General features: G+C 36.3%; 1 protein-coding gene across 1 annotated transcript in view; it reads right to left on the minus strand.

Annotated features, from left to right (window-relative positions):
• Window positions 1-27,524, minus strand: part of LOC149748752 (disks large 1 tumor suppressor protein-like) — a 588,852-nt gene that overhangs the window by 39,456 nt on the left and 521,872 nt on the right. The window contains exon 4 of the mRNA XM_089914186.1: window positions 1-25,962. This exon is cut by the window's left edge and continues 39,456 nt beyond it. Coding sequence (XP_089770312.1) covers window positions 25,843-25,962 — 120 coding nt within the window. The 3' untranslated portion in view covers window positions 1-25,842. The remainder of the gene's footprint in view (window positions 25,963-27,524) is intronic.

A 27,524-nucleotide genomic window follows, 5' to 3' on the forward strand; every position in this document is an offset into this window, starting at 1 on the left:
CCATGAACTGAAGAGACAGGCAAAGGCCACAACATGCAAGGACTTGAGGACATTGCATCAAGGAGCGTGAAATGCATCATTAGTGCAGTGGAAAGCCATTAAAAGGTTTTGAGTAAGGAAGGGAAGCTGAAATAATCAGAATTATACTTTTTTAGATTATTTCAGCTGATGTGTGAATATTATCTTGTTGGGGGAGGGGCAGCTGAAAATGAAATATCAAATTAAAATCTTCTTATTTGTAGTCCAAGTAAGATATTATGGTGATTTAAACACTGATGGTATCAGTGAAGATGAAGATAATTGAATTCTAGAAATATTTTGGAGGTAGATTGACAAGAATGATGATGGATTGAATGTGGAAGGTGAGAAAAAAGAAAGAAAGAAAATTTTCAGTTCCTTATTTAAAAAACTTAGTAACTGGTGAGACAGAAAATTGAGAGAAAAACAGGTTTTCCTGAAATTGAAGTTAATCAAGAGAATCAATATTGATTTCTGTTGTGTTCATCTTTTGAATTTCATGCATTCCAATTTCAAGAACCTCTAATGAGCATCTTGCATACACTAGGCCCTAGTCTAGTCTTTGAGAAATGAAAGCTAAGTAAGATTCAGCCACTTTGTATGAGTAATCAGACTAATGGGGAAGAGAATCATATGAACATTGAAATGTTCTCCAGTGTGAAAAATGCTATAATAACTCTCTTGAAGATTAATGTCATTATTGGAGATCAGGAGAGGCTTCAAAGTGACACCTCTTAGACCAAGTCTTCAAGGATAAAAAGAAGTCACCCTTTTAATTGAAAAAGGCAGGGATGACCATCTCTATATTTTATTATATAAAACCATATATAAAACATGGAATCATGTCTTTGCTCTGAGTTCATATATAGAATGTCCATATTTGACACATGCTTAATAATCCCCTTTAAATTTTATAAGCCCTAATAACCCCTATTATGGGCACAGTATTCTATTAGGTATCAGGGAGCCATGTTCTCTGTCCTTGAGTTGCCCTCTTCTGTTGCAGAGATTAGACATGTGTGTATAAAAGAGCCAGACAATCATCCAGTATGCGACAAGTCCATTGGTATGATGTGATCAAGGCTGCCTCTGTACAGCAGCTGAGAGAATTCAAAACAAAGTGACCACACTGTGGAGTGGGTTTGGGCAGAAAGCACTTTCCCTAAAGGACTAAACTTCTACTTGCACTCTGAAGGAACTCTAGGCAGTCTCATTTCTTTTCTCTGGTCATCTTGTCCTCCCATTCTCTAAAGTGATAGTTCCAACATTTGATACCTTTCTCTCCACCTCTCTTCTCACTCTCAGTAAACAAATTCCTCACTTACTTTCTATTTTACAGAGTAAACAGAAGCCATCAAACTGGATTTTTCTCAATTTCCCACCATAAACACGCACACATACTGATATTTTTTACACATCTGTACTTACACATTAGAGATCAACCATGGCACACAGTCTGGATCTCATCCATCTCCATCTTCTCAGGAAGCTTTTATATTGATTAGGCCTTCTCTCTTACATATTTAACTCTCACTCTAACGACAACTCCCATCAGTGTTTTTCAATGAAACCTAAGATTTTATTAGTCTAAAGCATATATTGTAAACATCCTATTTTTCCAAACCTTCTTCAACCCCTAATACTTTATTGAAACTATCAATAACTTCCTTGCTGAATAACCTATTGAACCCTCCTCAGTCCTTAACTCAGCTGGTTTCTCAGACACATTAGCTTTAAAATATTCTCATTTTTCACTCAGGAAAGCAAAAGCATCTTCCTTGACCGTGCATCTCTTATCGGCAACCAAGCTCCTGCCTATCTTCATAGGCCAACTAGACATCTCTACTTATGTCTTAAAGACTCTTCAAACTGGAGTAGGGAGATCAAGAAGAGGGAGTAGGAAGATGCAGAGGCGCCCCCCTACATCTACATGTGGATTAATTCTCACTGAAAACACACTGGATACTGGCAGAAAGACTCTTGTACAAACAAAGCTGTAAGAAAGATCCACATGGAATCTGGTAGGAAAAGAAAAGAAGCAATCGGGTCAGGGGTGGCTCTCACGATAGGGACACAGAAGAGGAAGGGTATTACACAGGCTCAGAGATTCTCCCTCAGCAGTGAGTGGTTTTAGCCACATACTGGGTGTCCTAGCCCTGGGCTCTAACACTGGGAAGACAAGCCTCTTAGCTGGTTTGAAAAACCAGTAGGACTAACAGGAGGGCTGTAAGAAACCTAGACTCCACTCATGAAAAGCATGCATTCACTTGTTTACACCAGAAACAAGACAGAGGAAGCAGACCACCCCAGCGTCTATCCCAGCCTGAGCCAAGCACTTGCTCCAGCCCTTCTTGTTCCACAGCACAGCTCCACACTAGGGTGAGGGCCGGCATGACCAAGGGGAGTGCACAGTTGTGAGTGACCCACAGACCCACATCAAAACATATAATAATTAAAATGGCAAAAGTTAAACATAAAAAGAGAATTCTAAAGGCAGCAAGAGAAAAAACAAAGAAACCCCCAAATGGCTATCAGCTTACTTTTTTCACAGAAACTTTGCATTCCAGAAGGGAGTGACATGATATACTTAAAGTGCTGAAAGGGAAAAAACTGTAACCTACGGTACTCTATCCAGCAAGATTATCATTTAGAATTGAAGCAAAAACCAAAACAGTTCATCAATACTAAACTTACTCTTAAAGAAATGTTAAAAGGTCTTCTCTAAATGGAAAAGAAAAGAAGTAATTATATACAGGAAAGGAAAAATCCCACTAGTAAAGGCAAATATACACTAAAGACTGGATCAACAACTTAAATAAGCTAGTATGAAGATTAAAAGACAAAAAAATTGTAAAATTAACTATAACTGCAATTAACAGTGAAAGGATAAACATGATGTAAAATATGACATCAAAAGCACAGCATGTTGGGTAGGGGAGTAAAAAAACGTAGATCTTTTAGAATGCATTTGAACTTAAATGATCACCAGTTTAACACAAGCAGATAAGTTATAGGTCAGCATATACGAACCCCATATTAACCACAAATCAGAAACCTATGATACACAAAAAGACAGAAAAGAATATAAGCATACTACTAAAAGTCATCAAACCACAAGGGAAGAGACTAAAAGAAGAAGAAAAGAACAGAGAAGAATCAAGAAAACAAGCAGAAAATAAGTAACAAAATGACACTAAGCACATACCTATCAATAATCACTTTAAATGTAAATGGAATAAGTGCTCCAATCAAAAGACATAGGGTGGCTGACTGGACTGAAAAAACAAGACCTATCTGTATGCTGCTTACAAGAGATTCACTTCAGAGTTAAAGATACACACAGACTGAAAGTGAGGAAATGCAAAAAGATATTTCATGCCAATGAAAACAATAAGAAAGTGGGGGTAGTAATACTCATATCAGACAAAACAGACTATAACAAAAGAAAAACAGACTATAACAAAAGAAAAACAAAGGCATTATATAAAGCTAAATTGATCAACACAAGAATAGGCTATAACACTCGTTAACATATATGTACCTAGCGTAGGAACATATAAGTATATAAAGCAAATATTAACAGACATAAAGGTAGAAATTGACAATAATCCCATAATAGTAGGGGACTTTAACACCCCAATTACATCAACAGACAGATCATCCAGACAGAAAATCAATAAGGAAACAGTAGTCTTAAATGACACATTAGACCTGTCGGACTTAACAGACAGCTATAGAACATTCCAGCCAAAAAGGTCAAAATACACTTCCATTTCAAATGGACATGGAACATTCTCCAGGACAGACCACATGCTAGGCCACAAAACAAGTCATAACAAATTTCAGTGGATAGAAAGTATATCAAGTTTGTTTTTTTTTTTCCCAACCACAACAGCCTGAAACTAGAAATCTATTACAGGAAGAAAAATGGGAAAAACAAAAATACATGGAGACTAAACAACATGTTACTAAAAAACCAATGGGTCAATGAAGAAATCAATGAGCAAATCAGAAAATACTTCAAAACAACTGAAAATAAAAACACAACACTCCATTATCTGCAGGATTCAGCAAAGGAGTTCTGAGAAGTATATAGTGATACAAGCCTTACTCAAAAAACAAGAAAAATCTCAAATAAATGACCTAAACTACTACCTAAAGGACTTAGAAAAAAAAAGCCCATAGTCAGCAGAAGGAAGGAAAAAATAAAGATCAGAAAGGAAATAAATAAAATAGAGTTAAAAAAAATAGAAAAGATCAATGAAATCAAGAGCTTTTTTTTTGAAAAAACAAACACCTATCCTTCTCAAACTATTCCAAAAAATAAACAGGAGGGAATACTTCCAAATTCATTCTACTAAATAAGAAGATACTACTAAAACAATAAATTACAGGCCAAATCTCTAATAAATATAGATGTAAAAAATCCTCAAGAAATTTTAGCAAACTGAATTCAACAATATATAAAAAGAATCACACACCATGATCAAGTGGGATTTAGAACAGGGATGCAAGGGTGGTTCAATAACCACAAATCAATTAATGTGATATACCACGTTATCAAATCAAAGGATAAAAATCAACAACCATCTCAATAGATGTAGAAAAATCATATGACAAAATTCAACATCCATTCATGATAAAAATTCTCAACAAATTTGGTAAAGGTGGAACATATCTCAAAAGCCATTCATGATAAACCCACAGCTAACATCATACTCAACAGTGAAAAGCTGAAAGCTTTTCCTCTAAAAGCAGGAACAAGATAAGGATACCCACTCTTGCCACTTCTATTAAACATAATATTGGAAATCCTGTCCACAACAATCAGACAAGAAAAAGAAATAAAAAGCATCCAAATTGGAAGGGAAGAAGTAAAACTGTCACTATTTGTAGATGACATGGGACTATATATAGAAAACCCTAAAATCCCCACCAAAAAACTATTAGAACTAATAAATGAATTCAGGAAAGTTGTAGGATACAAAATTAGTATACAGAAACCTGTTGCTTTCTATACACTAATAATATATTATCAGAAAGAGAATTCAAGAAAACGATCCCATTTACAATTGCATCTTCTCCCAAATAACAAACAAACGAAAAACCTAGGAATAAACTTGACCAAGGAGGTGAAACATTTATACTCTGAAAACTATAATACATTGATGATGAAATTGAACATGATACAAATAAATGGAAAGATATCCCATGTTCACGGATTGGAAAAATATTGTTAAAATTTCCATACTACCCAAAACAATCTACAGTTTAATTCAATCTCTACCAAAATACCCATGGCATTTTTCACAGAACTAAAACAAATAATCCTGAAATTCATATGGAACTACAAAAGACTCTGAATAGCCAAAGCAATCTTGAAGAACAAAGCAAGAGGTTTCACACTACCTGACTTCAAGCTATACTACAAAATTACAGTAATCAAAACATTATGTTCTAATTTCATACTTTCACATGTAGCTGTCCAGTTTTCCCAGCACCACTTATTGAAGGGACTGCCTTTTCTCCATTGTATATTCTTGTCTCCTTTGTCATAGATTAATTGACAACATGTGCGTGGGTTTATTTCTGGACTTTCTATCCTGGTCCATGGATCTGTATTTCTTTCTTTTGTGCCAGTACCATACTGTTTTTTGTTTTGATTTTTTTTTTTTTTTTTGCAGTGTGTGGGCCTCTCACTGTTGTGGCCTCTCTTGTTGCGGAGCACAGGCTCCGGACACGCAGGCTCAGCAGCCATGGCTCACAGGCCCAGCCGCTCCGTGGCATGTGGGATCTTCCCGGACCAGGGCACGAACCCGTGTCCCTGCATCGGCAGGCGGACTCTCAACCACTGCGCCACCAGGGAATCCCTACCATACTGTTTTGATTATTGTAGCTCTGTAGTATAGTCTGAAGTCAGGGAGCCTGATTCCTCCAGCTCCTTTTTTCTTTCTCAAGATTACTTTGGCTATTCAGGGTCTTCTGTGTTTCCATACAAATTTTAATTTTTGTTCTACTGTGAAAAAAGCAATTCGTAATTTGATAGGGATTGCACTGAATCTGTACATTGGCTTGGGTATTATAGTCAGAATGAAATTTGAACATTTTCTAACACCATACACAAAAATAAACTCAAAATGGATTAAAGACCTAAATGTAAGACCAGATGCTATAAAACTCCTAGAGGAAAACATAGGCAGAACACTCTGACACAAATCACAGCAATATCTTTTGGGACCCATCTCCTAGAGTAATGGAAACAAAAACAAAAATGAACAAATGGGACTCAGTTAAACTGAAAAGATTTTGCACAGCAGAGGAAACCATATACAGAACGTAAACACAACCTACAGAATGGGAGAAAATATATATATATTTTTTTGGGGGGAGAAAATATTTGCAAATGATGTGACTGACAAGGGATTAACCTCCAAAATATACAAACAGCTCATGCAATTCAATACAAAAATAAAAATGGTCAGAAGATCTAAAAAGACATTTCTCCAAAGAAGACATACAGATGGCCAGTAGGCACATGAAAAGATGCTCAACATCACTAATTATCAGAGAAATGTAAATCAAAACTATAGTGATGTATCACCTCATACCAGTCATAATGGCATCATCAAAAAGTCTATAAATAATAAATGCTGGAGAGGGTGTGGAGAAAAAGGAACACTCATACACTGTTGGTCGGAATGTAAACTGGTACAGCCACTATGGAGAACAATATGGAGTTTCCTTAAAAAACTAAAATTAGAGTTACCATGTGATCCTGCAATCCCACTCCTGGGCATATATACAGAGAAAAACATAATTCAAAAAGATACAAGCACCTCAGGGGCTTCCCTCGTGGTGCAGTGGTTAAGGATCTGCCTGCCAATGCAGGGGACATGGGTTCGAACCCTGGTCCGGAAAGATCCCACGTGCCATGGAGCAACTAAACCCGTGTGCCACAACTACTGGGCCTGTACTCTAGGGCCCATGTGCCACAACTACTGAGCCCACATGCTACAGCTACTGAGGCCTGTGTGCCTAGAGCCTATGCTCCACAACAAGGGAGGCCACCACAGTGAGAAGCCTGCCCACCACACGAAGAGTAGCTCCCACTCGCCACAATTAGAGAAAGCCCATGCTCAGCAACAAAGACCCAATGCAGCCAAATTAAATAATTAATTAATTAAATTTATATATAAAAAAAAGATACATGCACCCCAATGTTCATAGTAGCACTATTTACAATAGTCAAGACATGGAAGCAACCTAAGTGTCCATCGGCAGATGAACAAATAAAGAAGATGTGAAATATATATACAATGGAATATTACTCAGCCATAAAAAGAATGAAATAATGCCATTTGCAGCAACATGGATGGACCTGGAGATTATCACACTAAGTGAAGTAAGCCAAACAGAGAAAGACAAATATCATATGATACCATTTACATGAGAAATCTAAAAACAAAAGGATACAAATGAACTTATTTACAAAACAGAAATAGACTCACAGATAGAAAACAAATTTATGGTTAACAAGGGGTGGTAGGGAGAGGGATAATTTAGGAGTTTGGGATTAAAATATACACACTACTATATATAAAATAGATAACCAACAAGGACCTACTGTATAGCACAGGGAACTACACTCATATCTTGTAATAACCTATAATGGAAGTGAATGTAAAAAAACAATATATATGTTGTGTGTATATATATATATATATATATACACACACATACACACACACACATACATATATAACTGAATCACTTTGCCATACACCTGAAATTGACACAACACTGTAAATCAACTTATTTCAAAAAAATTTTTTAAAAACACTAGACTCCACCAAAAAACTGTTAAAACTAATAAACAATTCAGTACAGTTGCAGGTTACAAAATCAACACACAAAAATCAATTGTGTTTCTATATACTAACAGTGAACTATCCAAAAAATAAATTAAGAAAACTAACCCATTTAAAATAGCATCAAAAAGAATAAAAAACTCAGGAATAAATTTAACCAAGAAGGTGAAAGATGTGTAAAAAACAAAACAAAACAAAAACATTACGGTACTGGCACAAAAACAGACACATAGATGAATGCAACAGAATAGAAAGCTCAGAAGTAAACCCATGCGCCTATGGTCAATTAATCTATAACAAAGAAGGCAAGAATATACAATGGAGAAAAATAATCTCTTCAATAAGTAGTGCTGGAAAAACTGGGCAGGTACATGTAAAAGAATGAAATTAGAACATTTTCTCATATCATACTAAAAATATTTTCAAAATGGATTAAAGACCTATAAGTAAGACCTAAAACCATAAAACTCCTAGAAGAGAACACCGGCAGAACACTCTTTGACATAAACGGTAGCAATATTTTTCTGGATCTGTTTCCTAAGGCAAAACAAATAAAAGCACAAGTAAACAAATGGGATCTAATTAAATTTAAAAGCTTTTGCAAACCAAGGATATCATCAACAAAATGAAAAGACAACCTACTGAATGAGACAAAGTAATGTGCAAATGATATGACCAACAAGGGGTTAATATCCAAAACATGAACAATTCATACAGCTCAATATCAAAAACAAACAAACAGCCAACTCAAAAAATGGGCAGAAGACATGAATAGATATTTTTCCAAAGAATACATAAAGATGGCTAACAGGCACATAAAAAGATGTTCAACATCACTAATTATCAGAGAAATGCAAATCAAATCCACAATGAAATAACACCTCTCGCCTGTCAGAATGGCTATCATCAAAAAGTCTACAAAGTGGGGCTTCCCTGGTGGCGCAGTGGTTGAGAGTCCGCCTGCCAATGCACGGGACGCGGGTTCGTGCCCCGGTCCGGGAAGATTCCCACATGCCGCGGAGGGGCTAGGCCCGTGAGTCATGGCCGCTGAGCCTGCGCATCCGGAGCCTGTGCTCCGCAACGGGAGAGGCCACAACAGTGAGAGGCCCACGTACTGAAAAAAAAAAAAAAGTCTACAAATAAAAAATGTTGGAGAGAATGTGGAGAAGACTTTTGCACTGTTGGTAGGCATGTAAATTGGTGCAGTCACTATGGAAAACAGTATGGAAGTTATTTAAAAAACTAAAAATAGAACTACTATATGATCCAGCAATTCCAGTCCTGGGTATATATCCAGAAAAAATGAAAACACTAATTCAAAAAGATACACACACCCCAATGTTAATAACAGTGCTATTTACAAAAGCCAAGATAAGGAAGCAGCCTGTGTGTCCATCAACAGATGAATGGATAAAGATGTGGCTGTGTGTGTGTGTGTGTGTGTGTGTGCACATCTGTATGTGTACATATATAGCAATGTTACTCAGCCATTAAAAAGAATGAAATTCTGCCATTTGTAACAACATGGATGAACCTAGAGGGTATTATGCTTAGTCAAATAAGTCAGACAAAGTCAAATATTGAACGTTATCACTTAATGAAAGAATATAACAAAACAGAAACAGACTCCAGATTTAGAGAAAAAACTAGCAGTTACCAGTGGGGAAAGAGAAGGATGAGAAGCATGATAGGGTCAGGAAATTAAGAGGTACAAAGTATTATGTATTAAGTACATAAGCTACAAGTATATATTATACAGCACAGGGAAACAGTCATTTTAAAATAACGTTAAATGGAGTGTAATCTATAAAAATATTGAATCACTATGTTGTACACCTGAAATTACTATAATATTGTAAATCAACTGTACTTCAATCAATAAAATAAGAGTTTTAACACTTAAGTTATCCAGAATGAATACCTTGATCTCCTACTACCACCCCTAAAATGAAGCTTTCCTAGAGTTCTCAAATTCAGTAAATGATACTTCTACCCACTGTTTCATATAACACAGGCAATCGGGAGTCATCTCTGAGACTTCCTTTCCTCTTTAAACTCCCATATGCATTTCATATCTATGTTCTGGAATGTTTTAACCTAAAAATCTCATATATGTTCAATGTTTCTTCATCACCACCACCACCCTAATTCATGCTACCACTGTCTCTTGCCTGGACTTCTGCAAAAGCTTTGTAACTAGTTTTGTTTTGTTTTGTTTTTAACTATAACTTTTTTCTAGGTCATCCCACCTGTTCTACACATAACATCCAGAGTGATGATTTCAAAATCCAAATATGACCATGTTACCTGATTCACTCCTCTCTCTCTAATTTATTTAAAATACTTCAAAGAAATCCTAAACATTAGATGGTTTGTGTCTCCCTTCCCAATCCCTTCTCTTACCAAGCTGCCCCTATATGCTCTCCCGCCAGCCCTATTGGCCTTACAGCTCCTTTCCCGTCTAAGATAGAATCTTTGTGTATATGGTTCCCTCCTCCTGAATACTCTTCTTCCTCCTTCCCCAAGTTGATCCTACTTTTAATTAGCATTCCCTTAAGGAAGCCTTCTCTGACCTCCCTCTCTACATCAGTACGTCCTCAAATGCACTCCCAATATACCACGTACATCTTTTCTGTAGCACTCATCAAAATTACAACTTTATCTTCACTTATGGGATTCTTTAATTTATTGCTGCTTCCTCCTCGAGGGCAGGGTCTGTGTATATTTTCTTACACTGTGAATTTATAGGACTTAGTACAGTTCCTGGGACATAGTGGGCAATCTGTAAATATTTATAGAATTAATGAAGGGAGGAAAAATAGATGGATAAATAGGTTTTGATGAGCCGAAAAAATAATGGAGATGTGCTACAGAAGACTGAGGCTTGTTTAAATAACACATGTTGAGATAATAAACTAGCTCTTGTCAAGAAAACAGTTCATCTGACAACAGGAAATTTAAAATTCTCCCTCTTTTCAATTGTTTTTTTCTTTAAACAGGCAGTTGTAAAGAGAACATTTCACTTCATCTATAAAAGGCCACATTTCTGTTGTCAAGGGCTTTCCTAGGCAAGGGATTCCTGCTCATGTTGAATTACTGGGCAGTCTGGGCTTCTGTCTACATAGTATAGGCTTCAGAAAGCAAAGCAAATTCCCAGACTAGGGATTGGTGGGGAAGAAACAGGTGATTTTCTATCTACTCTACAATTGTGTGACATGTCCTTACACTCTCTATAATATTTTGCCTTCTTTGGGCGTGGCCTTGGAATGATTTTATCATTTGTTTGACTTAGTATTTTATGTTTAAGCAACATAAATGTAAGGAAAGCCACTCAAAGAAATATCAACTCTCAGGAAAAAAATACTCTAAACAATGGAGGAAAAGCAAGTCAGTGGCTTCAAACAACATCATAAATCATAAGAGAAGAAAATGAATGGTGTGCAGGAGTTTTATGTTTGTCATCCCATTCAATCCACACACATGGCTCAGAGGTGAAGGAATTTCCCAAATTAAGTAAGCAGTAAAGGTTTGACTCTAACCAGTTCCAGGTAACGCCAAAGTCCGTGATCCTTCCAGTGTCCTTCAAGTAATGCAACCAAGAATAACCCTATGTACCCTGATTCTCCAGCACAGTGTCAGAAAGGCTGTATTCCCTTCCATAGTCTAGCTTCTTTCCCAGATTCTGTGGGCTGTCCTGATGCACAGAAACACATGAGATTCTTTTGTTGGTGTCTTATAGGTCTTCCTATAGACTTCAAGCTTTCACAGAGTCATAAAACTTCCATTCTGTGTATACTTTAGAAAACTGCTTTTTGACAAAGACTTTGGACATTAAGTTTTAGCTCAGAATGCATTTTTGCTTTCGAGTTATAAACAGAGCACAACTTTTTAATGAAAATGCTGACACAACCTAAAGAACAGTGGTGTATGACCAAATACATTGCAGAAACAGATTTTTTCAACAGAGTATTAGCATATTTAGAGAGAGGATATTTATGGGATGTTTTAATTAAGCTGTGGATATTAAATTATGCAAAATTTTTACTTCACCAAAATGCAATCTAAAATAGCCCTCAAGGGCTTCCCTGGTGGCGCAGTGGTTGAGAGTCCACCTGCCGATGCAGGGGACACGGGTTCGCGCCCCGGTCCGGGAAGATCCCACATGCTGCGGAGCGGCTGGGCCCGTGAGCCATGGCTGCTGAGCCTGCGTGTTCAGAGCCTGTGCTCTGCAACGGGAGAGGCCACAACAGTGAGAGGCCCACGTACCGCAAAAAAAAAAATAAATAAATTAAAAATAAATAAATAAATAAAAATTAAACAATAAGATAAAATAGTCCTCAAGATCAGTTAGCATTTTTTTTCCTGTGGTTGGGAGACATTGCCAATCCAAACTTGAATGGCATTGAGTTTTTCAATGAGGTGTGTGCTCTGAGTTGACTGAAAATATATGGATCGGTAAATGAAATGCTCAAATGTTTGTATACATTTTTCCTCATTGCTCTAATGGAAGAGTGGTTGTTATGAAACCTGCTCCTTTTCCACCTCCTCCAATCATGCTTAGGTTTGGGGTTTTGATAGATACATTTGTTATACCTTTTGTTGCTGAAACCAGTCCATTAATCCAGACTGGAAGGGGTTGTTTTTATGAGGCTGTCAGGGGACTATGCCACCTGCTGCCAACAGGACTTCTTTGAGAAGCTGCAGCAATTAATGCTGCATTTCTCTGTCAAGCCCTGTTAAAAGTTTTCTTCAGGCCAAGTTTGTCCAAACATTTGTACAATTCCACAGAGATCCGAAGTAGCTGGAGGCTGCTTCAAGAGGTTTGTCATTGACACCTGCTCTGTATTGGACGTAGGAAGCTGGCTGCTGCTACAGACATGGCCTCATGGAATAGCTTCCCCTATTTGGACTACCTAAAGCTAAATCTAATGAGGCAAGCCTGAGAATGGGATAAGCACAATCAGAAGAGCAGCACAGAAAGTCAGACTAGTAAGCAGGCGTAAGGAAGACTTTGACGAGAACACCTCCATATCTTCTTTGTATAATTCAATTATTTAAATAACATTTCTTTGTTGTTATTTCCTTGGATTTCTAGGTTCATTATACATAATTGGTAATATACAAAAAATGCACAAAGAATAAATATTTTTAAAGCCTATAATCATTACTACTTAGAGTACACTCCTGTTCATACGTTATATGGCCTTCATTTAAATGCTAAATTTGTGCAATATACACGTCCCCCGAATATTGTTGTAGGAAAAGTTTCTTTAAGGAGATGTGTGCAGTATGAGGTTTTCAAGGTAGGATTATCTACTTGGAAGAGCTGTCATTCATAACTCATAACTGTAGCTGGTTTATGAACAGCACCAACACCCAAATCAAGAGCACTTGATGATGTCTATATTTGTTTCACACGATCTAAAAACATCAAATTAAAAGGGATAATATGATAGCTAGGGAAAAGTACCCAGAGGAGTTCATAAGACATTCATTTACTTTGTTAATATAAAAGGAAGGGAGATTCCATCATAACTGCACCAGACTTAGCACTCCATAACCAAACCAATCATATATGCTTCAGAGGCTCTTTCACCACTCAGTGCTGAAACCCATTCTCTCATAGTATTTTTCAGGAATTCAAGTAACCAAAAAATAATATAGCAATGACACTAAGTTCACAAATGACTTTCAAAGATATATAAATTGTAATAGAAATCACTGTCAAAAAAAAAACCTTTATGCTTTTTAAAATAAAATTAACTCATTTAAACATTCAGACTCTATACCTTTCAATTACATCCACTATCTGAGGTAAGTTGAAAGTAGGCCAACCTATCTGAGAGTTCATTGCTCAAGTGCCTTTGTGGGGTAAATATAGATCTCAAACTGTAACCATCTTTAGAATTCTACAGTGCTGATAATAATAATGCCATAATAATTACAAAAACAACATGTATTGAGTACCTACTATGTGCTAGGCACTGATTTAGGCATATCGCATACATTGTCTTTAATTCTGAAAGTAGTCTAGCAAGGTAGGTATCTGTTATCATTCCTACTTCACATGAGAAAAGGGAGACAGAGTTGTTGAAATGCTTACTGAAGTTCATATGGCTAGTGAGAGAAAGGAGATCTCAACTTCTGCTTGACTCCAAAACTCATGCCCCTACTACTATGCAACACTGACTCCTTAAGTGATGAGTGAAAAGTTCAACAGGAAGAACGTTAACCTACACTTAAAAGCTCAGGTAATGCCAACAAGTGTCAATACCTTGTACTGTTAAAAATCACTACAAAACCCAAAGCAAATCTCCTTTCACGTATCCCTCCCTATTTTGCTGTCAGTCTCTCTGCCTCCCTCAATACCACCTTTGCCTCCACCACAAATTCAAACCAATAACTCAACTACTTAAGTTGAAGGAGAGAGGAATCCACTGCCCTGAGAGTTTGTATGAGTGAAAATGTGCCAACTCTCTGGTCATCAATTAAAACCATCAAAGAAAGAGGTGTTTCCAAACATGAACCTACCCAATAATTCAAGTTTATCCTTTGAAGTATACGATGTTTTTATATTTTGAACATTTTAAATAGTTTGCAAATGTTTTAGTAGCTGCAGGTAGACGTCACAAAGGTAATTCTTTTCCAAAAAAATCTTTGGACATAATTTTAGATTTTTATGTATTGACCCATGGCCAGCATTTATGAATGTCAGTTAGAATACTAAGTTGTGATGTACCCAGGTCCCACCACTCAATTACATCATAGAATTTAAGGGCTTGTGCTTGTTTTAAACATTTGCTTCTTTCCTCACTGTTGACTGCCACGTCCCATGGCTGCTAATACACCAGGCTTTAGTAATGCTTTCTCCTGAATTTCTGTACACCTGTTCTAACTATCTGGATCTTCTAATGGGTTAGGTAATAAGTAGCCATGATTTTTAGAAATGTATCTAAATAGGCTCAGAAACAAGGTATAATGGGTCTCTCTTGTTCAAATACATGTATTTGAGAAATAATAAGAAGCTCACACAGTGAGGTCATAGAATAGGTAGGTACACTGTAAATGAGCTGTGAAATATTGATCTAGTTCACTTCAACATAGTTTTTATTTCTAGATAATTCTCAGTGTATACTACATAACAGAGGTTGTTGGATACTAAGTAAGTAAAACATTGGTCAGTAAATATAGCTGAAGCTTCCTTAAATTGATGTCAGAGAGAACAAAAACTCAATTCTTCCAGGAATTTTTCTGGACACAGAGACAAAGCCCTTGGATAGGAAAATCCATAGACCCATCACAGTATAGCTTTTTTGTATTCTTAATAATTTACAAATTATTGAATCACCATATTCTGTATCAGCATCCCTCTATAAACCTGTGAAAAACAATCTTGTAGCTTATAGCTCTGTCATGGAATGACCTCTGAGAGAAAATTTCGTATTTAATTGCTACATCAAATGATGAAACAAAGAAGGAAGATAGAGCCTAGAAATCCTCTTATATAAAACCCATTATTAAAATTCCATTAGCTCTGAACAGAAGGACATAACTAAATTTCTAAATAGTCAGGTTTATTATAACTCTCTTTATAATAGTAGTTATCTACATGGTCTTCTTCTCCAAATAAATCATATAAGATTAGAAATCCTGACAGTGCTGTGAAGGAAGACCTTCAATGTCCTACTGTGGTTGCCAATATGGTTGTCCAACAATGCAATGTTACCCAACATTCAATGTAGAATCCAGGCAGCACCTTTCATGACACAAGGCACAGCTATCAAAAAAAAAAAAAAACAGTCTCTTTTGAATTAATTATTTTTCACAGCAAACTCAAGAGCATAAATTTATTCTGGAGAGATGGTGAATTATATCAGAAACAACACCAGACTGCGTACCCAAAGGATTCCAAAAAATATTTTTTGTGATGTCAAAAAATATTTCACTTCTCTGAGCTTCAGTATTCTTATCTGTCAAATAAGGGAAGACCTATCTTTTGGCAAAATCAGATGTGGATTATGAGTAGGTAGATTATACTTCCAGGAGTCCTAGAAAAGTTTTCCTTAGTTTTCTCAATAGAAAGCCAAGGCACTCTCTCAACACATGAAAATTTTAAGTGTTAAAAACAAATATCAAAATAAACACATAAACAAACAAAATCCCCCTTTCATGATAAAAACACTCAATAAAATAGTAATAGAAGGGAACTTCCTCAATATGATAAAAGTCATCTATAAAAATCCCACAGCTAATATCATATTTAATGAGGAAACACTGAATTTTCCCCTAAAATCAAGAACAAGACAAGAATGTCTGTTCTTGCCAATTTTATTCAATAATGTACTGAATATTCTAGCTAAGGCAACTGGGCAAGAAAATGAAACAGAAGGCATCCATACTGGAAAGAAAGAAGTAAAACTAGTAAAACTATCTCTTTATGCAGGTGACATGATTGTGTATATAGAAAAATCCTAAAGAATTCACTAAAAAGCTGTTAAAATGAATAGGTTCAACAATGTTACAGGGTACAAGAGCAATAAATAAATATTGATTGTATTTCCATACACTAGCAATGACCAATCAAAAATGAAATTAAGAAAACAAACTCATTTATAATAGCATCACAAGTAATAAAGTGCTTAGGAACAAATTTAACAAAAAAAAGCAAAAACTTGTACTCTGAAAACTATAAAATATTGTAGAAAGGAATTAAAGAAGACCTAAATAAATAGAAAAACATTCACTGGATCGGAAGTTTAATATTGTTAAGATGGCAATATTCCACAAATTAATCCACAGATTCAAAGCAATCTTTATCAAAATCCCAGATGGCTTTTTTGTAAACTGACAATCAGATCCTAAAATTCATATAAAAATGCAACGGATCCTGAATATCCAAAATAATCTTGCAAAAGAAGAACAGAGTTGAAGATGTACACTTCTCAGTTTCAAACTTACTACAAAGCTACAGTAATCAAGATAGTACTGGATAAAGATAGCCATATAACTCAATGGAATAGAATTGAAGTTCCATAAATAAACCTTTACATTAATAGTCAATTGATTTTCAACAAGGCTGCAAAGGCAATTCAATGGGGAAAGAAAATACTTTTCAACAGATGGTTCAGAGACACTTGGCTATCCATATACACTATAGATACATAAAAATTAACTCAAAATAGATCATAGACCTAAATGTAAGAGCTAAAACTATAAAACTCTTAGAAGAAAATATAGAAGTAAATTTTTGTGACCTTGTCACGTGAAGTCTCCTTAGATATGACAAGTGACACAAAAACAGATAAACTGGACTTCATCAATAAGTGGTACTGGGAAAACTGGACAGCTACATGTAAAAGAATGAAAATAGAACACTCCCTAACACCATACACAAAAATAAACTCAAAATAGATTAGAGACCTAAATGTAAGACTGGACACTGTAAAATTCTTAGAGGAAAACATAGGAAGAACACTCTTTGACATAAATCACAACAAGATCACTTTTGATCCACCTCCTAGAGTAATGGAAATCAAAACAAAAATAAACAAATGGGGCCTAATGAAACTTCAAAGCTTTTGCAAAGCAAAGGAAACTACAAACAAGACGAAAAGACAACCCTCAGAATGGGAGAAAATATTTGCAAACGAATCAACGGACAAAGGATTAATCTCCAAAATATATAAACAGCTCATGCAGCTCAATATTTAAAAAACAAACAACCCAATCCAAAAATGGGCAGAAGACCTAAATAGACATTTCTCCAAAGAGGACATAGAGATGGCTAAGAAGCACATGAAAAGCTGCTCAGCATGCATCACTAATTATTAGAGAAATGCAGATCAAAACTACTATGAGGTATCACCTCACACCAGTTAGAACGGGCATTGTCAGAAAATCTACAAACAACAAATGCTGGAGCGGCTGTGGAGAAAAGGGGACCCTCTTGCACTGTTGGTGGGAATGTAAATTGATACAGCCACTATGGAGAACAGTATCGAGGTTCCTTACAAAACTAAAAATAGAATTACCATATGACCCAGCAATCCCACTACTGGGCATATACCCTGAGACAACCACAATTCAAAAAGACCCATGCACCCCAATGTTCCTTGCAGCACTATTTACAATAGCCAAGTCATGGAAGCAACCTAAATGCCCATCGACAGACAAATGGATAAAGAAGATGTGGTATGTACATACAATGGAATATTACTCAGCCTTAAAAAGGAATGAAATTGGGTCATCTGTAGAGACGTGGATGAATCTAGAGACTGTCATACAGAATGAAGTAAGTCAGAAAGAGAAAAATAAATATCGCATATTAATGCATATATGTGGAACCTAGAAAAATGGTACAGATGAACCGGTTTGCAGGGCAGAAATAGAGACACAGATGTAGAGAACAAACGTATGGACACCAAGGGGGGAAAGCAGTGGGGGGTGGGGGTGGGGGTGTGCTGAACTGGGAGATTGGGATTGACATGTATACACTGATGTGTATAAAATGGATGACTAATAAGAACCTGCTGTATAAAAAAATAAATAAAATAAAATTCAAAACTTCCAAAAAAAGCAGATGAATGGATAAAGAAGATGTGATATATATATGTGTATATATATATATACTGTATATATATAGTGTATATATAAAAACAAAATTTAAAATTTTTGTGCTTCAAATGAGAGTATCAAAAAGTAAAAAGACAATCCACAGAATGGTACAAAATATTTGCAAATCACATATCTAATAAGGAATTAGTATTAAAAACATATAGAGAACTCTTACAACTCAAAGACTTAAAGACGAAAAAAAAATTTTTTAAATAGGTAAAAAATCTAAATAGACATTTCTCCAAAGATAAAAGAATAGCCTAAAAGTACATGAAAAGATGCTCAACACATCACTAATTATTAGGGAAGTGCAAATCAAAACCACAGTGAGATATCACTTCATACCCACTAGTATGACTACAATAAAAAGGACAGATAATAACAAACGTTGTGAGGATGTGGAGAATTGAAACCCTCGCACATTGCCAGTGGGAATGTAAAATAGTGTAACTGCTTTACAAAACAGTCTGGCAGTTCCTCAAAAGGTTAAACACAGTTACCATACAACTCAGTAATTCCTCTCCTAGGTATACATCCAAGAGAAGTAAAAACATATGTCCATACAAAAAGTTGCATGTGAACACTCATAGTAGCATTATTCACATGATGAAAAAGGGCAAACAACACAGATGTCTACCAACTGATGAATGGATAAACAAAATGTGGTATGGCCGTATGACAGAATATTACTCATCAAGATAAAGTAATGAAGAACTGATATATGCTACAACATGGCTAAACCTTGAAAATACTAGTTAAGTGAAAGAAGCTAATCACAAAGGGCCATGTATTTTATAATTCCATTCATAGGAAATGTCTAGAATAAGCAAATCCGTAGAGATGGGAAGCAGATTAGTGATCGCCAGGAGCTGGAGGGAAGAGGAGTGGGGAGCGGCTTATAATGGACATGGGGTTTCTTTTGAGCTCATGAAAATGTTCTAAAATTGGTAGTAGTGAGAGTAGCACAACTCTGAATGTACTGAAGTCACTGAACTGTGTGCTTTAAATGGTTGAATTATAATAGTGTGTGAATTATATTTCAGTAAATCTGTGGGAAAAAAATAAGAACACTGATGGATAGCTTCTCAGATCTTGCCAGCAACCTCAGGACTTGAAACCTTCATCTCTGCACAGGGCATGCTGGGTACATGTTTATATGTCTTTAGTTCTTTACTCTGTGTGTTTTTTATGTGTGCTCACTGGAAATGCCCTTTCATCTCTCCCATGAACCACCCCCCAAACCCATAAATACTGTGGGTTCCCTTTCTGAGCATGCTTCAAAGATCAGTGTAACAAAATTATTTGATATGAATCCTGCAGTTCCCAGCTGGTTCTTTCGAACCTAGAGAGGAAACCAGTACAAGTCGAAAGTACTATAATGGCCAGAAGAGATGGGAAAAAAGCAATATATCCATTGTATCAACCTAGTCTTCCTCATACTTTCCTTGATTCAAAGCCCTAACTACATCCAAGTTGGAATCAGAGCCATTCCACAGAGCTCACATCTCTTAAAGTGCATTGTGATTTTTTCTAAGGAAATTTCCCCTCTGAATTCTTTTCTAACCCTACGGCTACCACCCATATGGCCAGATGTACTCTAATCCCAGTGTAGACCAATTTAAAGCCCTGTACTCTGTAATTTTCCAAAATTTTCCTAAAATTGTGATCATCTGATAACATCCTAAGTTTTTGTTCTATAAGGGAACTAACCACTGATGGTATGAAAACCTTGCCCTAAAAAATAAAAATTACATCCAGTCTTTGGAAAGACAATACCCGTCAAAGCCATCCTGGGTGTAATTTCCCAGCAGCAGAGTTTGCCCAGTGGGTCTGTGTTCCTAGGAACTCTACAACACCCAGAGAGCAGACACAACATTATTTGTTTTATGACTGCATTGGATGTTTCTAAGTACCATGGTCTGGGTATTTATTTGGGCTGTATACAAAAGGAAGTCACACAATGAACTGTGGAGAAAAAAAGGTGGGGGAGAAGCTACCAAAACAGGGTGAAAAAAACCTTTGCACTAGTATAGAATAGCTTATGCCCATTGTATTAACTGGTTTCAATTAGAGGGAATGATCCCAATTGTGGGTAATGGGAGGCAGTCTGGGAGAACATGCTGAAACAATAAACACTTTAAAAGAACATCTCCTCTGGTTTCTTACAGGAACGTCTGTTTTTATTGATTTCCCATAAAAGAGAAAAATTACTTTCATAATCTAGAGAGACACTGTAGTGAAATGTTAATATGCTTTCAAATTAAAAAGAGTATCTAGCCCCACTCTTCAAAAATGGCTTTATATTACTCAGAATACAAACATCTCAATATGACACTCCATATCATCAGTTCTTGCCTGTCAGAGGGCAAATGTTTCTTTTCAAGAGCTTCAGGATTTCTCCTTTTACAGTCTTAAAGAGTTGTGTATTAACTCCTGGAAACTCTTCCTGAACAAGCCAGAATCCTTTTGGAAGAAAGGGCCCTCCTAAATAGCCCTAAATTAATAATGAGTTAATGCCTGTTCTTTATGTTTTGCTTCACCAATTCATCCTTCCCCATCACTTTCTAGAATGACCTATCCTTTTCTTTCTTTTCTCTTACCACTTTTCAAGCAATTACCACGTGGCAGGCGCTGTGTTAACACATGGCATGCATTATCTCATGTAAATCTCAAAATATCCTGTTACACGTGTAAACTCAGAGAGATTAAGTAGATTGTCCAATGTTATACGGCTAGTAAGTGGCAGAATTTGTATTTTAACACAAAACTTATACAATTCTAAAGCTTTTATACTTAACTATTACCAAAAACTGCATACTCTGTCTTCCAAAATCCATCTTGAGGCAAATCTCCATTCTGAAAAGTTATAGCTTTTTGTACAGACCATTATATAGCATGTATTACAGAGTATAATGATTATATGCATGTATTGTTCCCTGCTCTATCCTGAGGAATCAAAGGGTCAGTTACAACTTACAAAATATGCTCAGTAAATGCTCCTTGAATGAGTAAATGAGGGTTGATGTATTCAGAGTACAGTGTTCTTATTTGCAAATGCTTATATGATTTTTAAAAATATTTCCCATATCTATTTATGGGTGAATACTACATAACAATAGAGATATGCAGAAATAACAATATCCATGATAAGCTCCATAATAGCAGGGATTTTTTTTTCAACTTAGCTTTTAGAAACTCCTCTCATTACATTATTTTTAAATTTCCAGGAACTAAGGGGTGTGCAAACATAAAGAGAAACAAAGCAATTATTCTAGACAAATATGTATATTTATATATCATATGTCTAATCAGTAAAATTATACATTACAGCCATTTCTGAGTAATGCTTAATAACTAAGGATTGCGTTTGGGGACATTCCTCAAAGTGACCAAATCCACTCATAGGCCATAGTCATGCTGAGTGGTCCAGAGATCTGCCCTGAAATGCAGCAGCTGCTCAAGCCTCCTGCAGCTGGTCAAATCTAAGGTTCTTTATCTCCAACTGACAGGAACTGATTCTTAGCCTAGTTCACTCCAGATTCAGAGATCTGCCTGTCTTCACCTGAGTCCCAGAACCTGTGGGTCTCTTCTCATTTGTTTCTAAGTGGCAGGGGTTCAGGTAACCACTGTGTTCATACTGGTGATCGTACAAACCAATGGGCATACAACCCAATTAAATGTAAAGTGTAGAGGTGAGGAAGGGTATCATTCTAATGCTTAATGTAGCCATACAAGGAAAGATAAATAAACAAAACTGTCACACTTCTCACTAGAGAAGATATTTCACTTATAATTATTCACAAAGTATAAATATGCCCATGTTTCTGTATAATTGCTGGAGGTAAATTTTCTATTCAGCTTGAATCCCAATCTGTACATTGTAATTCTGACTAAAAGGAAAAGTCTTTAAAAACACTTCTTGGTCCCATTATTACAGAAATGTGCAGTGCCAAAAAAAGAGAGCATCCAAGAGGAGAGTGATCAAGTAGTAATAGAAGTAATTTTTAAGGCAATATGTAGCTGTTGACAGGCATTTGAAAAACAATTTGGAGAGAGAAAGTTTCTTGGAAAAACCAATGATAAAACCTCTGCACTTAAAATGAACCTGGAGGCAAAAGCACACACAAAGACCAGGACTGTTTTGAATAAAGTAACAAAGCCCAGCTATAAGGATACAATTATTCCAGAGCAAAACACCAAGAAAGAATAGGGCACCGGGGAAAGAAATGTAGGAAAGAATCAAGTGAATTTAAAAATGCACAAAGATAACAGAGACTATCCATTTATCATGAATGTAAGTATGTATTAATTTATTTATAACCTGCTTCAGCCCACAGAGGATTTGAGGGGGACAAGACATTATCTTAAACGCAGGAGGCTAGAGGCTAAGATTTTCTCTATTTCCTGAGAGATGAGAAAATGGAAATTAATACCAGAACTACTTTACATATTGTATATAGTTTTTGTTATGTAAATATACTTTTATTACTGTATTGTTAACTAGCCATATTTCTCAGTTTATAATGTGAGTTAAGTCATTACCAAATTATTCTTTGCTCATTTTTATGTACCCAAGTGTTATATATAACCAGATATTTGAAATGAATGGACTATTATAAATTATCAAAATCCCACAGTTCTGAGTGCTTCATTCTGTCTGAGACAACTACTCATTACATCAATTCTGGTGGGAGCTCCATAAATGTTGCTGACCAGGAGATGTTAGTTAAGCGAGTTTACTTTTTGGCTGCAAATAAATCAAAGAGCAATAAATTCCCCCAAACAAACAAAATAAAACAAAATCTAGATAACTTAAGGAAAAAAATGTAACTTACTGATTATCAGCAGGTTATTGAGCCCTTCTCACAAAATCAAAGAGAGATTTAAGCAAGCTAAACCTCAAAGGGCAGATATACAGCAACTCAAGGAATCTCGGCAACTCAAGGAATCTCAGCAACTGAGGTTCATAGAATATTTTCCAAACTATTGTCATTCATATGATTCAATACTGATGGCTACCAGTTTGATATCTCTCTGGTACAAATTTCAAATACCCAGGAGAGAGAACCCAACAGGCTCACCTGGGATCAGATATTTACCTCTTGGATCAGTCAGTCATGGCCAGGCACAGACTCGCAGAGCCCAAACATGGCCACTAGGAGCCTACTTTTGTAGACTGGGGTTACTGACAGAGAAAGCAGAATCATTATGGGTTGTGCAATTCCTCCAGAAAGTGCTTGCCCCACTGGGAGATGTATTACTTTTAAGTAAATGGCAAAGGAAATCTATGCAACCAGCAGCTACCAATTCTATGGCAGAAACAAGAAGAAACATCTTTTTGATGCTCTCACCTGACCATAGAACTGAAAATCAGACTGAAGTGTTGGCATTTCAGACTTGTGATCTTCAGGAAGGGTCTTAAATGTAGTCATCTATTTGGTCTTTAGTGTTCTACAACAGGAAGACCTAATGTGGGATTCTCAGATCCTCAGCGGTAACTCCACAGTAATAATGAAGGATGAGCTGTTTTTAATAATCCAAAAGACAGAATTCTAATCATGGATTTACTTGCAATAAGACTGCACAAAGTAACTAAAATGTCAAATTTCTTTTATTTTGAGCTGAAATTATCAGTGTATTGGAGGATCAGCTACTAATTGGAATACATGGATGTATTTGATAAAATGGGACCACTATCCTATCTACCTTTGTATCTCTAGCAATTGCCATAGTGCCTGACACAGCTGAATCTAACTACTAAATTTTGTCTAGTTTGAAAACAAAATTCCTCAAAACGCATATTCAATGGTACTCTGAAGGAGAAAGTATAAAAGGACACTTGAAGGTGAGAAATGGAAACCACCCAACTAACAAAGTAAAAATATATTTATTCCTATTCAGCGAGAAATGTGAGAGTTACAAAATAATTTATTAAAACTTATTATAAAGAGGAAATCAACAGATTGAAGATTCATTTATTAAATATACACTCACAGAGCTTCTACCATGTACCCAGGGATTTACCTAGGTGTAGGTATACTAGGAACCTGAAGAGCACATGGTCTTCTTGGAGAAATAGGCATTATAAATCAGTAATTGCGAGATAATATCATTAAGGATACAATAAAAGGAGTGATTGATGAAGAAATAGAATTATTAAAACTCGTCCTTTCTCTGGCATCAGCAGAGTCTCTAAGCAGGCACTCCCCTCTGACCACCGGCTCACAAAAGTGTGACATTTTTATTCTCCATGTCTCCAGCAAGCTGAGCTGCCTCTGCACTGCAGGAATGCCTCCAAAACTTAGCATTATCATCACTCCTTCATTAAAGGTGATCCCACCTTCTCACCTTCCACAGATAAACAAAAGTCAAGGAAAGAGGCTTCATTCTTTCGCACAATCTGAGTGAAAAGTAGGCTCCTCCAGGCCTACTGCCTTTTAACACAGTCATAAGTCATGCTATGAGAGTCCAGCTGCACCTTTCAGAAGTCTGTATCTCAATAATAGATGAGGATATTTAAAGCACTCCACATATCACTTTATACTCCCTGCAAGGTAGGTCAAATGAGGGGAATGCCTCAAAAGTAACTTTTGAACTTTCTGTCCTCATCACACACAAATTATTTCATGACAGGCAAACCCTCAGTTACAGCACACATGGTTCCCAGAGGAACCACTGTCATTTCTATCAGGCAATGTATATATAAAAGCATATCATACAATCAGCCACTTTCTTCACTTATTCAGAGCACAGCGTCATGGAATGAGTTCATGAAAGGACAGTCAGGGCATCCAGAATCTATTCCCAACCTTACAACTGATGCACTTATTCTTACTTCCTTTGCATTTAAGTTTCCCATTTACAACACAGGAATGATGACATAGTACCTGTTTGTTTCTAAGCCATTTGAAAATTCTCTGATGGAAGATTTCACACAAATGCAGAGGCTATTATTATACCAGGAAGACTTGAAAATTGCAAATCCATGTACCCATCACTATTAAACAGTCAACACAATGGAAGAAGAGAAAGAATCCTTCTCTAAGGCATCTAAAATCAAGTATTGCTGAATATGCATCTATTGAGAAAAATATATGTGCAAGCACATTCATTTTAAAGACTATTCAATTCTAAACCACCAATAACCCATTTCGACAAATCCTTTACAAGTTACTCTCACTCCAAAAAAGAAATACATGTAATCCCTAATCACCGGTGCTTCTTATAATGCAGAGCTTTCTGAGAAGACATTCTTTCTCCTTTCAAAATGTTTGCTCCACTCTAGAATTTCAGAGAATATTCTAGCCCATTACACTAAGGTTGTTCCAAAATATAAAAATAATTATACTTTAATCTTGCCAATCTTAGAATAATCAAATAAACTCACAGTACAGTGGTGAACAGGCATCCAAGCAGGGGCTTCCACTGAACAATTCTGGGCTGGGCACTTGCCTTGGTTTTGCTGCAAATAAGTAAAAAATATGTTATATTCTACATATGATGTGCAGCAATCTACACCAGCTGATATGTTTATCATCAATGTGTTTATTACCATATTTACAAGTATAGGAGAAGTCTTTGAGAATAATTTTTTGGTGCAGTGCTAAAAGAAACTAGGTATGTCATTTCTACTCTTATCAAGGCACAAGAAATTATTCTTTGGTTTTTGTATTTCGCTAAGGCCTAGGTTTTTGGAACCAGGCTTCCTCAGCAACTGGCCTTTCAGGTCCTGGTGGGAACCACCTGAGAATCCTCCTAACCTAGAAGCAGAACTGGTCTCTCCTCCAGGCTCCCAGAGGGCACCAATACATGCTGTACCCCTGTGAAATCTCTTGAGTCAAGGTACAGAAAGACTTGTTTACTTGTCTCCCCTTCCAGATTGTAAGCTTGTGGTGATGATTCTCTCTAGGGCATTTCATAGAATCCCAGAATGTAGAGTTGCACAGGATAGATTTTAGAGGCCTTTCCTGTCACATCAGAAACTGAGGTACAAAGAAATGAAACAAGGAGCACAGAGATTTAACATTCTAAACAATTTGCCAGGCACTTCTTTTTACATAAGAAATGTATCTCGAGGTAACCTATTCTTTTGCTGTGACTCCAATAAATTCAGTTCTAATTGGCCTTTTAGAGAGAATGAAGTGCTTTCCTTTAAGAGTCCTGATTAGTGCTAAAAGGGGAGGAGGTGATTCTAATACAACATCTTTTATCCTTACTTATTGTACACTCAATTATAATATATAAATACTACAAATTATGTTAATAAGTAATCATATTAACCACAGCTGTGATTTACTGAGCTACAAAATATGCTAAAGGTTATTCTGGACTCAGTACATTATCACTAGTTGCTATAACAAATATGGATGGATGTGTTGCTATGCCCATTACAGGAGAGAAAACTGAGGCTCACAGAGGGTAAGAAACTCATCTATAAGTTACCCTACAAGAAAGCAGCCTAACTGGGATTGCAGCAAGAATTTTACGGACTCTGCAGCCCATGCTTGCTCCTTCTATGATAAGCTGGTATTTTTCATTTTCTGTTTAATGGGGCTTAAGACATGTCATCAACTAACATGATTTCATTTTATCAATGATCCTTAACATGTCTAACTTAACTGTAATAAAGTACTGAATTCAGTACTTGTGCTAAGAATCCTATTTTGTGATTTGTAAGCCTTTTAGAGAAACCTTTATTTAGGTGATATATTTTTAAGGCATCACTAAACTCTGAAGTGCTGTTTAAGGGATTATTGATAGAGTCACCATAAAAATACACTTACATCATCAATCTCCATGCTCAGCTTTCTTGTTTAAATCAAAACATGACATACGGTACCAACAGGGTACATAGGGTGCACTGGGCTGGTGTCAGATGACCACAGTTTCAAGCTAAGCTCAACCAAGTGCCTGCTAACAGGAGGTGGCTCTGAGTCTTGGGAGTCACAGCTGTAGAACAGTGTTAGTATCTCACCTAATTCACGGGACTTCTATCAGATGATAAAGATTTGCTTCAGATAATTA

This window comes from Delphinapterus leucas, chromosome 7, assembly GCF_059928025.1.
Source record: "Delphinapterus leucas isolate spDelLeu-1000000601 "Yukka" chromosome 7, BTC_Dleu_Yukka2, whole genome shotgun sequence".
Lineage (NCBI taxonomy): Eukaryota > Metazoa > Chordata > Mammalia > Artiodactyla > Monodontidae > Delphinapterus > Delphinapterus leucas.